The 17,500-nt window shown below is 40.1% G+C and overlaps 1 protein-coding gene across 2 annotated transcripts; it reads left to right on the plus strand.

The window, feature by feature from the left end:
- The first annotated feature begins 11,454 nt into the window (after nucleotides 1-11,454).
- On the plus strand, nucleotides 11,455-16,919 carry LOC135109628 (venom protease-like). Of its 2 annotated transcripts, XM_064021067.1 has the most exons (10): nucleotides 11,455-11,483; nucleotides 13,007-14,022; nucleotides 14,149-14,328; nucleotides 14,679-14,729; nucleotides 14,881-15,122; nucleotides 15,333-15,436; nucleotides 15,742-15,910; nucleotides 16,037-16,136; nucleotides 16,260-16,429; nucleotides 16,578-16,919. In XM_064021067.1, the coding sequence occupies exons 2-10, from the start codon at nucleotides 13,965-13,967 to the stop codon at nucleotides 16,749-16,751; spliced, it is 1,248 nt and encodes a 415-aa protein (XP_063877137.1). In that variant the 5' UTR covers nucleotides 11,455-11,483; nucleotides 13,007-13,964; the 3' UTR covers nucleotides 16,752-16,919. The 2 variants fall into 2 exon arrangements, with proteins under 2 accessions (XP_063877137.1, XP_063877138.1); XM_064021068.1 differs by lacking the exon at nucleotides 11,455-11,483 and having other exon boundaries at nucleotides 12,995-14,022.
- The last annotated feature ends 581 nt before the right edge of the window (nucleotides 16,920-17,500 follow it).

Consider the following 17,500-nt stretch of genomic DNA (forward strand, 5'->3'; position numbering starts at 1 on the left):
ATTGAGAATACTGGTTAACTCTTGCGTTAGAGAGGTGGACAGAATAGGGGGTGAGAGAAAGAAGAAAGCCTTGTCCAGCGAGGCCGCGGGAGGAGGGGAGGGCATTCAGTTAGCAAGATCAGAAGAGCAGTTAGCATGAAAATAGCGGTAGAAGACAGCTAGAGTTGCAACATTGCGGCGGCGAGAGAGAGGCTAAAGACAGTTAGTTAGAGGAGAGGAGTTGATGAGACGAAAAGCTTTTCATTCCACCCTGTCTAGGAGAGCAGTATTAGTGGAACACCCCCAGACATGTGAAGCATACTCCAAACATGGACATGGTTTGTTGTTACATGGTTAGTTGTTACATGGTTAGTTGTTACATGGTTAGTGGTTTCGTTTATTTATAAACTTATAAGTCTAAGGTACAGAAAATGTCTCTTTTTTTTTTTTTAAGTTACATGACATGTGACACGTAGGTGCACATGTCTCATGTGTACGTGTTGGTATAGGACGTTCGCCTTCACGTATTCGTAACTGGAAATTTCTGCTCATAGCACAGAACTATCAGCACCATTTCTGAGAGGACCCTAAAGTGCGGCTTATCTACTTATATCCAATTATGGGACTAGATCTCCTTACGACCACAGTCCTTCCCTTTGTACTACCAGGACCGCTAGGTCCATGATTCGCCGTCACGACCAACCTCGGTCAAAGTCTTTTAAATGCATACTTAAGTGCACTGAACACTACTGTCAACACTTACTGTATCACAATCTTGATATACTCACAATGATGACGTCATTGGAGCTACTACTTACTGGATCTAGATCGCTACCACTGAGGAGGCTATCTGCTGAGGCGCTCTTTCGAGTAGCTGGCTGCTGGACTGCTAGCCTGTCAAAGAACAATACGTATTCCAATAACCATTCAAGATTCACACAAGTGTTCATCACTCCATCACTGCCTCTTGTGGTCAAGGAATATTGTTGTCTCAACTTTATTTAGTTCTTGAGATTAGTAAGTAGTGTATATATATTTGCTCTCTCTCTCTCTCTCTCCTCTCTCTCTCCTCTCTCTCCTCTCTCTCTCTCTCTCTCGCTCTCATCTCATCTCTCTCTCTCTCTCTCTCTCACTCTCTCTCTCTCTCTCTCTCTCTCGCTCTCCCTTTGTGTGTGTGTGGTGTGTGTGTGTGTGTGTGTGTGGTGTTTGTGTGTGTTTCCATATACAGAGAGAGAGAGAGAGAGAGGTAGTTGAGAGGGATGTTACCTAGTTTTAAATTTGTTTTCGTGTTCTTTGTGCAATAACAGTATAGATTTTTCTCAATATCTGTACAGAAAGGAAGGGAGAGAGAGAGAGAGAGAGAGAGAGAGTGAGAGAGAGAGAGAGAGAGAGAGAGAGAGAGAGAGAGAGAGAGAGAGAGAGAGGAGAGAGAGAGAGAGAGAGAGAGAGAGAGGAGAGAGAGGAGGATGAGAGAGAGGAGAGAGAGAGAGAGAGAATAGTTATTTTTAATTTTTCTTTAATCTGTGACGGTCACGAGCGCGAATGACGCGATTTCTTACCTACTTGGGTGGAACAGAGAGGAAATGAGTAAATGTAATCTCTCTCTCTCTCTCTCTCTCTCTCTCTCTCTCTCTCTCTCTCTCTCTCTCTCTCTCTCTCTCTCTCTCTCTCTCTCTCTCTCTCTTTAGGTTCTGCTTTTACTATATTAACTTCGTGTGTGTGAGTGTGTGTGTGTGTGTGGGTGTGTGTGTGTGTGTGAGTGTGCGCTAGTGATTGTCAGAGAGAGAGAGAGAGAGAGAGAGGAGAGAGAAGAGAGAGAGAGAGAGAGAGGAGAGAGGAGAGAGGAGAGAGAAGAGAGAGAGAGAGAGAGAGAAGAGATAACAGCGCGGTATGTATTTTATTCATCTCCTCATCCTCCTCCTCCTCTCTCCATTTTCTCTTCTTCTTTACCTGTCTCCTCCTCCTCTCGTATATTTTCCTGAAGAGATATTGATGCTATATTTAAAAGATGGACTTCAGAAAGAGCAGGAGGAGGAGGAGGAGGAGGAGTGGGGAGGAGAAGGAAGTGTGGCTAGAAGGAGGAGGAGGAGGGTTTGGCAAATGTTACTTCCGGAGAGGAAGTGAAGAGGAGGAGGAGGAGGAGGAGGTCACATCAGTGCTAGAAGAAAAAAGCGGATGTCAAGACTTGACTTGTTTTTCTGTTTGTTTACTCATCTCTCTCTCTCTCTCTCTCTCTCTCTCTCCTCTCCCTCTCTCTCTCTCTCTCTCTCCTCTCTCTCTCTCTCATTCCTCTCTCTCTCTCCTCTTCTCTCATTTGATACCTGATATATTGTCTTATGATTGATATGCATGTGAGAGAGAGAGAGAGAGAGAGAGAGAGAGAGAGAGAGAGAGAGAGAGAGAGAGAGAGAGAGAGAGAGAGAGAGAGAGAGAGAGAGAGAGAGAGAATTTTCAGTAGTTCAATGACGCTTTTTTATGTGTGTGTGTGTGTGTGTGTGTGTGTGTGTGTGTGTGTGTGTGTATGTGTATTTATGTGAACTTGTTTTCCTCTCACTCTCCTCTTCCTCTCGCACTTCTGTTTCGTTTCCTTCCTTCTTCCTTACCTGTGTGTCTCCTCTGGTTATCCCCGCACCTACTCTCCCTTCGCCACACACATAAACAAACAAAGAAAAACCTAAATATATACTATATGTAGGTTCTTTTTCTCTGCATAGATAACGAGGAGGAAGGATAAAATAAAAGGAGGAAGAAGAGGACTAGTAAGAGGAGGGGGAGAAGGAGGAGGAAAAGGAGGAGGGGGAGGAGGAGGACGCGAACAATTCTCCATTCTCTCGCTCTCATTATTTCTTCCCAATTCTAAACAACAATAACAACAACAACAACAACAGCAACTAGCAACAACAACAACAACAACAACAACAACAACAACAACAACAACAACAACAACAACAACAACTAGCAACAACAACAACAACAACAACAACAACAACAACAACAACAACAACAACAACAACAACAACAACAACAATGATATTAATAATAATAATAATAATAATAATAATAATAATAATAATAATGACAATAATAATAATAATAATAATAATAATAATAATAATAATAATAATGATAATAATAAAAATAACAATAATAATAATAATAATAATAATAATAATAATAATAATAATAATAATATTATTATTATTATTATTATTATTATTATTATTATTATTATTATTATTATTATTATTATTACTATTGTTATCATTTCTATTATTATTTTTTTATCATCATTATAACAACAACAACGACGGTGACGACGACAAAAAAACAATAATAACAATAAATGTGGTATAGTTATTCTCTCTCTCTCTCTCTCTCTCTCTCTCTCTCTCTCTCTCTCTCTCTCTCTCTCTCTCTCTCTCTCTCTCTCTCTCTCTCTCTCTCTCTCTCTCTCTCTCATATACGATATTCACCCTTTGATCAACACTTCCTCCGTCTATAAGCAACAGTGTCATGTTGGTAACCTTTTGAGTTTTATCAGAGTTTCATCAAGTGGGTGAATGTCAGCTGCGTGTCAGTTTCAACAAAGGGACAGCACTTTAGCGAAAATTTCCCACCTCCTCAGCATTTGTTTTGCAGTATCACCAGTCTTGTACGTGGTGTAGATAAAGGTTATCTGCTCCATTTTAGTTTATGGCTTATCCACCATTACTAACAAAACTATATCTTATAAAGTAATCCTCAATTGTGACAGAAAGAAAAAAAACATAGAAACTGTTAAATGTAAGGCTACTCACGTCACTCTTCATTAGAACATAAGAAAAACGTAAGAACATAAGAAATAAGGGAAGCTGCAAGAAGCGACCAGGCTTACACGTGGCAGTCCCTGTAGGAAAAATACCTACCTATTTCCACCTATCATCCCCATCCATAAACCCGTCTAATCTTTTCTTAAAGCTCCCTATTGTCTTAGCACCAACAACTTGATTACTGAGTCCGTTCCACTCATCTACCACTCTATTTGAGAACTAATTTCTTCCTATCTCTCTCTTAAACCTAAATTTTTCAAGCCTGAACCCGTTATATCTTGTTCTATCCTGGTTGCTGATCCTAAGAATTTTGCTTACATCCCCCTTGTTATAACCTTTATACCACTTAAAGACTTCTATCCGGTCCCCTCTTAACCTACGTCTCTCTAAAGAATGTAAATTTAACAGCTTCAATCTCGCCTCGTAAGGAATACCCCTCATCCCCTGTATCCTTTTACTCATTCTCCTCTGTACTGATTCTAATAGACCTATATCTTTCCTGTAATGTGGAGACCAGAACTGCACAGCGTAGTCTAGATAAAGTCTAACCAGCGCCAAGTATAACTTTAATATTACTTCGAAACTTCTACTTTTAACACTCCTAAAAATTAATCCTAATACCCTATTTGCCCTATTTCTGGCCTCTATGCATTGTTTTCCTAGATGGAGTTCAGAGCTAACTATAACTCCTAAATCTTTTTCGTACCCTGCAGCTACCAGAGTTTCGTTATTTATTGTGTACCTACTGTGTGGGTTTCCTATACCTACGCTAAGTACTTTCCATTTGTTGGTATTAAACTGCATTTGCCATTTGTCCGTTCATTCATTCATCCTATATAGATCTGCCTGCAAGGCGATGGCATCCGATTCTGACCTAATTAATCTACCTATCTTTGTGTCATATGCAAATTTACTAACATCACTACTAATTCCACTATCCAAGTCATTGATATATATTAAAAACAACAATGGCCCTAATACTGATCCCTGTGGTACTCCAGTAATTACATGCCCCCACTCGGATTTAGAGCTGTTTATTACAACTCTTTGTCGCCTGTCGCTTAGCTATGACCTTATCCAGCATAACATCTTCCCATTTATCCCGTGCGCCCCAACTTTTCTCAGGAGCCTTTGATGGGGTACCTTGTCAAATGCTTTACTAAAGTCCAGATATAAGATGTCATAACTATCACCATTATCTACTTCCTCGTACACTTTACTGTAAAAACTTAACAAGTTCGTCAGGCAAGACTTCCCCTTCGTGAAACCATGCTGTGACTGATTTATCAAGTTATGTTTGTCTAAATGCTCCCTAATATTCCTCGCTATTATTGACTCCAATATTTTTACCCACAACTGAAGTTAAGCTGGCAGGTCTATAATTAGACGCTAAAGTTTTATCTCCTTTCTTAAAGATGGGTACTACATTAGCCTGCCTCCACATTACTGGTACCTCACCTGACTCAAGTGATTTCCTAAAGACAGAAACTAACGGATCACTAATAATAACCTCTTTGGATCCTTAAGTACTCTGGGATATATTTCATCAGTTCCTGGTGTCTTGAACTTTTTTAGTCTATCTATCTCCTGCTCCACTTTCTCTTTAGTTATGGAAATATCTGTCAGCTTCTCATTCTCATCTGCTCTAAACATCTGTTCACTATTTGGCATATCCTGCATATTTTCCTGGGTGAATACAGTTAAAAAAGGACTCATTCAGAATTTTACTAATCTCCACCCCAGAGCTAACGAGCTCCTCATCTGCTGCTTTTAATGGATCTATAGTATCCTCATTCTTCGTCCTGTATACCTGATAAAATCCCTCCGCCTGGTTGGGTACCTTCAATTCATAATTGCCTTTAGCTTTCCTCGTTAACCTCCTGACTGTTCTAACTAATTCATTATATTGTGAAATTCAACTAATTCATTATATTGTGAAATATATTAAACACCTGCCATCCATACCTGTACTTGATCAAGCAAAGCCCCATTCTATGAGTGAGTTGATCATATGGATAAATCAAATTATTTTACCATGAACGGTTGAGAAAAACACTGTCTAGGAATAGGTAAAAAGCATCCAGCAGCGGCAGGAGCAGCGAGCGCCGGTGGTTCAGGAAGCAGTGAGTGTAGTAATGCAGCAGTAGTTTGTGGTAAGGCCAGTTTACTATATGAGGAAAACTAGCAGCATCATCCGTGGTATATTTTTGTGATATAGTCAAGTGTTTTATATTGTTATAGTGCTAACAGTTTTCCTATATCGGTATTAAACAGAAAGTGTTTCTAACAACAAACGGGAGTCTCAGCATCACTGCCACGAAAAATAATAAAAAAGAAAGGTACGAATTCTTTACACTGAGAGTGCAAAATTCAGCAAAGATATTTACTTGCATTTCATGATATTTCCACATAACAATTAAAAAACATTTCCATTAACCATCATAGGCTGCGCGTAATATTTGAACTCAGTTAAATTTAAATGTAAGATCTGAACACGCGGTAACATATCTATTATTCGAGGACCTCCATGTTTCTGAGGCCACGACAGAGATGGAGGGAAGAAAGGACGGGCAGGTAAAAGAAAAGGGAAGGATTGGAGACATAGTGAGCGACGAAGGAAAAGTGCAGAGATGTGTGAGTGAGAAAAAAAAAAAAAAAGTGGGGGAGTGGCAAGGAGAAAAATATATGTGGTGATTACACTAGGTATGGAAAAGCAGAGTGGGGGGAAGATATGTGAGAGAGAGAGAGAGAGAGAGAGAGAGAGAGAGAGAGAGAGAGAGAGAGAGAGAGAGAGAGAGAGAGAGAGAGAGAGAGAGAGAGAGAGAGAGTAAATAAACAGATAAACAAATTAAATTTGTACTGTATTGACACTGGGTAAACATGTTATGAGCTTGGGAGCGAATTAATTGCTTAGGGTTCGTAGAATATGAATATGATGCATGTGAAAGAGAGAAAATATGCAAGGTTTGTATTCATTGGTAGGGTGTTTGGTAACCTTGTAAAAAGCAGTGTTCATCACGGTGGTTCACGCAATAAACAGTCAGCAGTGCGTGGGCGCAGCCTTAGTGACGGCACAGCGAACGAGGAAATAGTCAGATATCTGCTTCGCCTTTGCTCACACGTTCCTGAGGCTCGTCAAGTGTAGGAACAACAGGAGACTGACGAAAAGCGAGCTGAGTGAGCTGAAGTATGCGTAACGAAGGAACTGGTGCTATGAATTACACAATTGCCACCAGTTAATTTTGCTCCACACATATAAATTGTACGAATTATTACATTGTACACAGAATCCATGCTGACCAACTATTATTTATGAAGCGAGAGAGAGGCGTTCGTACCAGAGATAACTCAGTATTTTCCTACGACATTAGCTCGTATATAGGTGCACGCCTCTTGAGGAGCAGGAGAATACGACTGGCTGGCGACAATTCATCATCTCAACACACACACACACACACACACACACACACCTTGCCTCACCACCAGTCACCACACAGCCGCTGGCCAAGACTCACCACTCACCACGTCACACCACCAAGACTTCTAGATAATTATAAGTCCCCCCGGAAAGTACTCAACAATAAATCACGAAAAGTCGAAGCTCTCATTCTTCATCTTATACTGGCGCAGCTTATTGATGGCTGGGACCAGCAAGTACCTGACGTGGAAGCGAATACGGATGCAAGGAATGAAGAGACGATGACTACCCTGGAAAAACTTACAGAGCTGAGTCCGTAACCTCGTTTGGGATGCGGATGGCAAGAAAGTTAACCAGAAAGAAGAGGTGGAGGAAAGTGAATAGTACGAAGATGTGAGACTAGATAAGGAGGATGAACATACGGAGGAGTCTGAGGATAGTGAGAAGATGAAGGAAACGGAAGAACAAGACGTAGATGAAAGTGAACATCTGGGCAATATGTAGAAGCAAAATAAAAATTGAGGAGGCTGATGGTAAAGAAGAAAGTGACACAATAAAGGTGAAGGAGGAGGAGGAGGAGGAGGATGCAACAAGGAACGAGGCATGGGAAAAAAAATTAAGGCAACAGCGACTGAAGGAGTGTAAGGAGAAGGGAAAGATTGGTAAAAAAAATATGAAGGAAAGGACGAGCAGCAGCACTCCTGGATGAGAAAGAGGAGTTGGAAAAGAGGAAGGAAAAGAAGTTGACCAAGAATCAGAAAGATGAGTTGGTGGAGAATGAAAAGAAATATTGTAAGATTAAAAAGGAAAAAAAGAAGAAACTGACAAGGAGGCGGAAGGAACTGGAGAGCAACTTCACATATCAGGAGGTGGAGAAAGAAGCAGAGAAGTGTGTGAAGAACGAGGAAAAGGAGCAACTAACACAAAGAAGCAGAAGGAAGCAAAGAGGAAAGTGGAGTAAAATAAGTGGAATGAGGAGAAAAAGAGGCTGGAAAAGCAAAAAAAAAAATGTAAGAAGAAACGAAAACAAGAAAGTGAAGAGCCTCGAGGAAGGAGGCAGGAAAAGCAACCGAGACGCAATATTACGGTGATGAGTGAGAGAATCAAGGCAGTCTGTTAGAAATGAGGGATCAATGAGACGAAAATCTTTTTACTCCATCCTGTTAAGGAGAAAGGAGATGTGTGAGCTGAACCTTTCCATATGTGGGAGCAGTACTCCACACGTGGATGTATAAGGCTGGAAGCAACTGGGAAGAAAAAAAATATTGGAGGAGGCGACATAGAACACGTAGCTTCATGGATGTTGTATTAGAGAGAGAATACTTTTGAAATTTACAGTTGATGATTTTAGTGCGAAGGTAATCCATGTGTGTTCAACCTAGAGGAAAGGGGATAGTTGAGTGTCCCTAAAGAAGAGATGATTGGCTAGAAGATAGTGTTGGTGAGGTACTGAACAGCACAAAGTGTACCCTGACTCATCCTGAAATAATAGAAAGTTTAAAAGTTAGGTGTTTTATGTTTCTTTGTGTGACCTATTTAATACCTGTTGAGTTCGGCGTCTTGCAAATGATGTGTAAAAATGCATCTGTGTAAAAGTGGACATAACAAGGAATTTGAATGAGATCATTAATGAATAATAGGAATAGGATGGATGACAGGACAGAGCCCCTTGGACCATTACTGGCCGTCTACCACTGTGTCAATAACATAGTCAGAAAATAAACTATACATAAGTGCAGCGAGATAAATAAAACCATATGAGACAGGCTTAGAAATTAAAAATTTATATCACACTATCAAAAGTTGTTGCTATGGCTTAGACAACAACAAAGGTTTCACCGAAATCCCAAAGAGAGGATGACCAAGATTTAGCGAGAAGAGTTTGAAAATCACCAGTGGATCGTTCTTTACGGAATCGCGTGTGATGATCAGAAAGAAGGCTGACAGCAGATAGATGTTTCAGACTCAAAACCTTTAAAAAATATGCAATCGAAGTTATAGGCCAGTATATGAAGGAGCGAAGAAGTCAGATTAAAGGCAGCCCAACTTCCAGCAAGTAGGAAAGGTGAATGTTGGACAGAGACAGAAGTGTTGACTAGGCAAAGAGAAAGTAACAGTTAAGGAGAAGTGATAGAAAGAATTCCAACAAGGCTATAAGCCTCCCATGCCTCCATGCCAGAGACAAAACACACCTGTTATACGCTCTGCACAGAGGGATGAATCTCCGACACGGTATCAATAGTTACTACAGGAAAAATCAGAATAGTGACATCTGCGGTCCTACCACTTAGCAGATATTTAGTTTGGTGCGTCCAAAGATTGTACTGGGATGATAGGACAGGATAGGGAAATAAGACTGTGGTCAGAGAGAAAAAATTGGCATAATATACTGAAGGGTTAGATGTTAGGAAAAGGTCTAGAATGTTGTGTGTGTGTGTGTGTGTGTGTGTGTGTGTGTGTGTGTGTGTGTGTGTGTGTGTGTGTGTGTGTGTGTGTGTGTGTGTGTGTGTGTGTGTGTGTGTGTGTGTGTGTGTGTGTGTCTGTGTCTGTGTCTTTGTCTGTGTGTGTGTGTGTGTGTGTGTGTGTTTATATATATATATATATATATATATATATATATATATATATATATATATATATATATATATATATATATATATATATATATATATATATATATATATATATATATATTCCAAGTTATAGATGAGATGAACAGGGACACACCAGAGTTTCTTCTTCATTTATTGTAACGTTTCACTCTACGCAGGAGGCATCATCAGGCTAAAAAAGTAAAACGATATTGAGTATTTAGTAAAACATAAAGATATAAAACATACAAAACACTAAGATATTCCACTAAGGGCACGGCAATGTGAGACAACACGAACAAGGGAGCAGACAAACATTGGTGAAGTGAAACGAAAAAAAAATAAATAAATAAAAATAAATAAATAATAATAATATTGATAATAATAATAATAATAATAATAATAATAATAATAATAATAATAATAATAATAATAATGATAATAATAATAATAATAATAATAATAAAATATAAAAAAAACAGCAGTGATATATTTTGACAAATTATAACCTGCAGGCGAACACTGGTATAGAGTAAAACAGTAAAATTAAGGGTGTGGTATTGTTAGAATGAACCTTGTGTGTTTCGGCTGGTAAGTTCCTGCCTTGGCCCTACTCTTGTTAATGCTTTTCTATGTCATCATGAAACCAAGTGGTTAAATGAATGCCCTAATGAGTTTAAACCTATGTTTTAAAGAAGATATGTTGATGACACCTTTCTTTTATTTGAACACCCTCAGTGCATCCCTAAATTTCTAAGTTATTTAAATTCTAAACACCCTAATATTGAATTCACTTGTGACACGGAAAACAATGGTTCTATCCCGTTTTTTAATGTAATAGTGATTCGCAATAACAACCAACAACAGACTGCTGTTTACCACAAACCAACCTTCACAGGTTTGGGGATTAAATTTATCTTGTATTCCTCGATTATTTAAGATTCGTTCTAGGTGCTTTACTTTTGACCATGAAGGATATTTTAAGGATATTTTTTCATAATAACGGGTTTCCGTTAAGCATCATTAATAATTGCATCTACAATTGTTTTAGAAAGCAAAATTAGTCAGCCTTCCTCTATAATCACCCACAGACAACACGTAAAAAGTACATAAAATTACTTTGCTATGGCCACCTTAGCTATACTATTAGAAAGAGACTCACTACTATGCTTAAAACACAATACCCTGATATCAAGTTCATTTTTATTTTCACCAATATGTACACTATCAGCTCTTTTTAAAATTCAAAGACAGTATTCCTATTGGATTTATCTCTAACATCATTTATGAATTTCCTTGTCCGAGTTGCAAGACTCGATATATTGGATAAACCAAGAGGAATCTAACACACCGAATCAGTGAACATAAAGGTAACTCGATACGTACAAAGAAACAGTTAGCTCATCCCCCATTTTCAGCAATAAGAACACACATACACATGATCATCCGTTCTCGGAGAAGGATTTCAACATGTTACATAAAGCTGACGAACATACAGACATTAAAATATTAGAATCTATTTACATTAAATACTTGAAACCTGAATTAAATAACCAATTGTCATCAACACAATTATATCTTTTGTAAACTCTATTCGGAGCTTTGGTTCCGAGATCATAACTAACCAAACCCGCACACCGCTGCTCTTTGTCAATCCTCACCACTCCACCAGCGGCAACAAACGAGGTTCGTCCTGACAATACAACACCCTTATTTTTACTATTTTACTCTATATCAGTGTTTGCTTATAGGTTATAATTTGTCAAGATATATCACTGCTGTTTATGTCTTATTTTTATTTTTAGTTATTTATTCCTGTATTTTTATTTTCGTTTCACTTCACCAATGTTCATCTGTTCCTTTGTTCGTGTTGTCTCACATTGCCGTGCCCTCAATGGGATATCTTAGTGTTTTATATCCTTATGTTTTACGATATACTCAATATTGTTTTACTGTTTAGCCTGATGATACCTCCTGCGTAGAGTAAAACGTTACAATAAATGAAGAAATTCTGGTGTGTCTCTGTTCATCTCTCTCTCTCTCTCTCTCTCTCTCTCTCTCTCTCTCTCTCTCTCTCTCTCTCTCTCTCTCTCTCTCTCTCTGTATGTATGTATGATATGTATGTATTCTAGGTGCTTGTACTTTTATCACTGAAGATAATTTGAACACAGGACTCATTTGAACCTCACCGTTTACTCAATTCTCATAGAAGAGTGAAATTCATCATATTTTCTTTTTATCTCATATTTTATATTTTTATTTTAATTAGAGAGAGAGAGAGAGAGAGAGAGAGAGAGATTTTATATTTTTATTTTAATTAGAGAGAGAGAGAGAGAGAGAGAGAGAGAGAGAGAGAGAGAGAGAGAGAGAGAATTTCATTTTTGCCTCTGTTAGTGTCTGTATGTCCGTCCGTCTCGTCTGTCCCTCTGCCCGTTATTAGTATTGCTGTTATGAAGTTAGCTGTCTCGTGTGGCGTCGACGAATTAGATGAACTCACCATCCAGCATGTGGTGGTGATGGTGGTGGTGGTGGTGGTAAGGATGGGATACGAGGCAACTTAAGCTTCTCATCACGTGAAGGTCAAGGTGGTAGAAAATCCTAAACCCTGACTCCCTCCCGCCTGCCGCCACACTTGAAAGGTGAATATCATCCCGCTTACACTGCTAGGCCCCCGTGCCCTCTTCTCCTTGAATATGAGAAAAAAAAAAAAAAAAAAAAAAACTAAGTGATGGATTTCCATAAAGTCAAATAGAATAAGATGGATTTCCATAAAACCAGATGAAAGCTACATGAACATTGACTAGCAGCTGCGGCCTCCAGAAAGTGAAAGTGGGTCTGAGAAGTGTCCTGCGTTTTTCCTACTGTAACAAATCCTTGCCATAAGTAATCATGTTCCCAAGTACCTCAGAAATAAATTGCTCCATCAACTAATCAGCAGTAAAACGTCCAGTTTCTTTTGTTTACGTAATATCTTGTTATTCTATATTATACGATGTTTTTGTCATTTATTTCTAAAAAAAATGGCATTAAAGGCAGTCTCTCTCTCTCTCTCTCTCTCTCTCTCTCTCTCTCTCTCTCTCTCTCTCTCTCTCTCTCTCTCTCTCTCTCTCTCTCTCTCTCTCTCTCTCTCTCTCTCTCTCTCTTTCAGCAGATACTCCTTCCACCTGCCTCTGTCCCTACATATCTAGTTCAAATCGTGAATGTTTCAGGTACGTTGCCCGGTGACTGGTGACGCCTTGAATGTTAGTTCCTTATGCATTAATCCTTGACGCACGACCTCACTTGGATAATTTATACACACTTTAATCAAAGACCTAAAACTTGGCAAACTTAAATACAATACATAGTGTCTTCACCTTTTTGACACGAGCTTCTAACTTTGCACTGTACCACCAGTTCTCACAAGCATCAACATTCATGCAGTTTAACACGATCAGTTTCACTTGTAAACTTTATATAAAGCCTTGTAGATCCGCGGCACAGTACAAGTCTCACATATGGAAAGGTTGCGAGCTCTACCCCGGTTCATGGCGGTTCTGTGATGAGATGGGTAGCATTCTCTGGTAACCCTGACAGAGCTGTACAGTCTTAACTACGATTCTTTTATCACTTTATAAACTATTGATTTATTTTTTTCCTATCAGTGTTGAGGAAGATTCCACTTCAGTGCAGATTAAGCCATTCACTGCTATTTGGTACTTTTTTTCTAAATCACTAACCGCTGTGGGACATTTCTTCTCGTTCTACAGCTACCTCCAAACATTATTCTGGCTTGAAATTGCAAAATCTATTCCTTTTCATTCTTTTCTTTCTCGCAGGTGCTTATAAAGATTTCGTATTAATTTTAGTGTTGTGAATTGTTGCATATCGCAGTGAAAATGTTAATGGGCTAGTAGATGTAAGCAGCCGACCTTTTCCCGCCCATCAAACTTATTATCTCCATACTCAGACTCTACAACAATGCATTTGTTGTTCTCGCTCTTCTACCAGTATTCTGCTACACACACACACACACACACGTGATCAGTAGGCTTCCACCCACAAAAGACCGGGAGGCTACAGAATGGTCAGAAAGGTAGCGGAGATACGGTATGGTGGAATTCCTACGTTGACTGGGTGGGGGTAGAGACGCAACAGCAGTGTCGAGGGTGCAGCCTTCGGAGAAGGATGGGGCGCGCGTGTGTGGAATTGGCATTGCTGGGCCTGTGCTTCGCCGCTGTTGCAGGTGTGAACACAACTTTATTTTTCTTTCGTCCTTATGATAGTTGTGGCAGGAAAGTGTAGTGATCATCATAATACATTAGATGAATTAAGGAATTTTATCTTTCAAGTACATTACTCTTATTAACAGAGGCCTCCGGAATATATTTCCCTGGCCAACTAAACCACGCTGAACATGAGTCCTGCAGGACACATTTAAGCACAGACGGCACGTGTGAGCGCACCTGCGGCCCCTCGTTCAACCCCAGAGAGCTTAGCAAGTGTGGCATCAAAGATTCCGCCTTCCTCTACTGTTGCGACCCAAACCTTGGTGAGTGTGAGGCGGTTGAGTGACCTGCAACAAGGCAGGCTCTAGCAGGGCTAGGTAAGAATTATGGATAGGTGATATCATGCCTAAAAAAAGGAGCGGGTAACACCTCACACTGGTCATGTGCAAAGATACGTAGATGGTACACACAGAGCTGCATACAAGAAACGTTTATTCCATTCACTGATCATTCGGTGATGATTTCACGTGAAATTCAAGTAAAAAAAATAACATGATCATTCGGTGAAGATTTCACGTGAAATTCAGGTAAAAAAAATAACATTCATTAACACTTATGTAGAGCATGGTGACATGCACAAAACGGAGAATGAAGAGTCCTTTTCTATTTGCAGTCAGAACCACAGACCGTGTCGTGGACATCTCTCCTCCCTTCACAACGTTTCGTAAGTAAATAATATGTTCACCAAAAAAGTACACCTTTTTCGACAATTATTTACTTGTGAGCTAATTCGTTACAAATGTAAAATGTACTTGTTGGGCATAAGAAAATGATAAGCTGATGGTAAGTGCTTTAACTTCTGAATTTCTTTTCAGAGTGTGGAAAAAATTCAAGGAATAGTTTTTTCTTTCCTCCGTTTTACGATCCACCGGCTGGATTCCTGCGGCCCGAAGCTGACTTGCCTTCCCACGATGTCTTGACAGCGGCCATCCCACCTTCCCATACACCGGGTATTCCTGAAGAGGCAATAGTAGAATACGAAGACTTCACTTCGCCTCCTGGCATCTACGAAGCTGTTGGGGGAGTCGTAGCTGAGAAGAACGCTTGGCCTTGGATGGTGAGTGTCAGGCGGTGTCCATATTGTTGTTCGCTGATTCTCAAACACACACACACACACACACACACACACACACACACACACACACACTCACTCACACACACACACACACACACACACACACACACACACACACACACACACACACACACACATACATGAATCTTAGTTCTGGGGAGGGTTAACAGTAGCGAATGTCTGCACTTACAGGCACTGGTGGGTAAAAACACCACCCAAGCTCCTAAGTGGTTCTGTGGCGGAGTGTTGATCAACGAGCAGTGGGTGCTCTCAGCTTACCACTGTTTTATCCACCAGTAAGTCATCTCCTGTACCCGACTAGAACGAAAATGCACTTTTATTCTAAAGGAAAATTAATTTGCTTGTTTGCATGATTTTAGGGATTGTCATTTCTTTTAAACATTAGTTCCTGGTCATCCCTCTTGCACAAAAAAGTAAAACACGCAAACAGCAGTAGCCAAACATAGCGCCACCGTGGCAAGACATCCAAAGCCTCGGGAAGATTTTCTGTTCTGCAGTGGAACTGTTTGTTGCTCAAAATAACGATGGTAGTGTTTAACGCCACATCCTTACGTTGCACCTGCTTTCGTTATCTCCTCAGCTTTGCCGAGGTAGTACGTCTAGGCGAGCACGACTATAACGATGAATATGAAGGAGCCTCTCCGAAGGACTTCGATGTATTGGAAACAGTACTCTACCCTGACTACAAACACCCTCAGGCTTACCACGACATTGCACTCCTCAAACTGGCCTCCAAAGTTACCATTGAGGTCAGTACACGATAAGTTGTCTACTCATTAGATACTCATTAGATATATGTATAAAAGTATACTTATTTTCTGAGTAAGTCTTAACATAGATGAAATGAGACAAAGATAATCTGTATGTCCTTCAAGGATTACATCAGGCCTGTGTGTCTGCCCTGGGGAAGAGCGAGTGACAGTGTAGTGACGAACAACATCGCAACTTTGACGGGCTGGGGCGACACCGAGTACGGTAAGTTGGGTCTAAAAAAACAGGAAAGGAAAGTAACTTGTCGTGGTATGGCATATCATGTGTATATTTAGCCATGAGAAGGTCAAATACACACTGTTTACATGCTTATCTTCACTATCTTAGGTGGATTCCCCAGCACCATCCTACAGGAAGTCAACGTTACGGTATTCGATGTTGGCCAGTGTGACAGCAGTTACTCCAGCCTGCCTCACTACTCTGTCACCTGGCCTCAGGGTATTGGCGAGGAGACCCTGTGTGCCGGAGACCCTAATGGAGGCCGGGACGCATGTCAGGTAATGCTGCTCACTACAATGATTTCCCGTTCTGTTGACTGACGTTCAGCGTGTGTTGGGACGAGCGGCTGCTGTGATTGTTAGCCCGAGGCTCCTCTCTCCTCCTGACGTCGTCGCGTGATTCATTTCAATTATATGTCTCCCTCAGGGCGATTCGGGCGGGCCTCTGGTGTCTCAGGACGAAAATGGGTCTTACGTGCTGGCTGGTATTGTTTCAAGAGGTTATGGCTGTGGCCACAAGGACTACCCAGGACTGTATGCCAACATGCGTCACCCTGCCTACCTCGCCTGGATTAAAAAGACTGCCTTCACTTCTCCCTGAACGACGTAGCAGGACTCGAGGCGCGGCGTGGAGATGCACTTAGGAACCCATCACTTGAAGCAACTAACTCTGGTTACTTTTAATATAATGCTTTCGTATACGTACGAGAGAAAAGTTGTTAATTTGTGGCGTTTTTATTAAAGTGTATTTTTTAATTTTCAAATTATTTATTTGACATTTTCATTCATTTCCTTGATGAAAAGTAAAAAAAAATAAATAAATAAATAAAATAAAATAAAATAAAATAAATGAATAAAATAAAACAAAAACAATCCCACAAGCTGAGCAATGGTCACCAACCAACCCCTGTAAGAGACAGAGCCTTGGCTCCCCTGCCGGCCCACCCTGACGCCCAATTAACTAGCTACATCCGTCCATCCACTCAAGTCACTACCTCTGTACCTCCGCCCAGTCTCCTCTCGGATAACAAATGCACTCTTTCGGTGCAATGAAAATACTACATAAGTGAACGTAAGGGATTCAAAAGTCAGAAAGCATCAATATATTTCTTCTCACTTTGGTGTTAGCGGCAACATTCTTACCCTCTTTAATACTACGGAGTTGTTTCGGTCTCCGTTCATGGATACATTACCTGCTAATAACCATGAAAAGAATTTAATGAGTGTCAACAAACGGGCAACAAAGAGGCAGTCACTACAAGATAAGGATAAATTCAGCTCAGATACCATATTTATTATTATAGTCATTAATCACGTATACATTAGACCAACTCATCCACGCGTCCTTTT

The sequence above is a fragment of the Scylla paramamosain genome, chromosome 19 (genome assembly GCF_035594125.1).
Source record: "Scylla paramamosain isolate STU-SP2022 chromosome 19, ASM3559412v1, whole genome shotgun sequence".
NCBI classification, from domain to species: Eukaryota; Metazoa; Arthropoda; class Malacostraca; order Decapoda; family Portunidae; genus Scylla; species Scylla paramamosain.

Excerpts from the sequence above, each read along its gene's own strand:
- LOC135109628 (XM_064021067.1), top strand. The coding sequence starts at position 13,965 with ATGGGGCGCGCGTGTGTGGAATTGGCATTGCTGGGCCTGTGCTTCGCC. Across the intron at positions 15,437-15,741 it reads TACCACTGTTTTATCCACCA|CTTTGCCGAGGTAGTACGTC; the intron begins GTAAGTCATCTC and ends TTATCTCCTCAG. Across the intron at positions 16,137-16,259 it reads CTGGGGCGACACCGAGTACG|GTGGATTCCCCAGCACCATC; the intron begins GTAAGTTGGGTC and ends TCACTATCTTAG.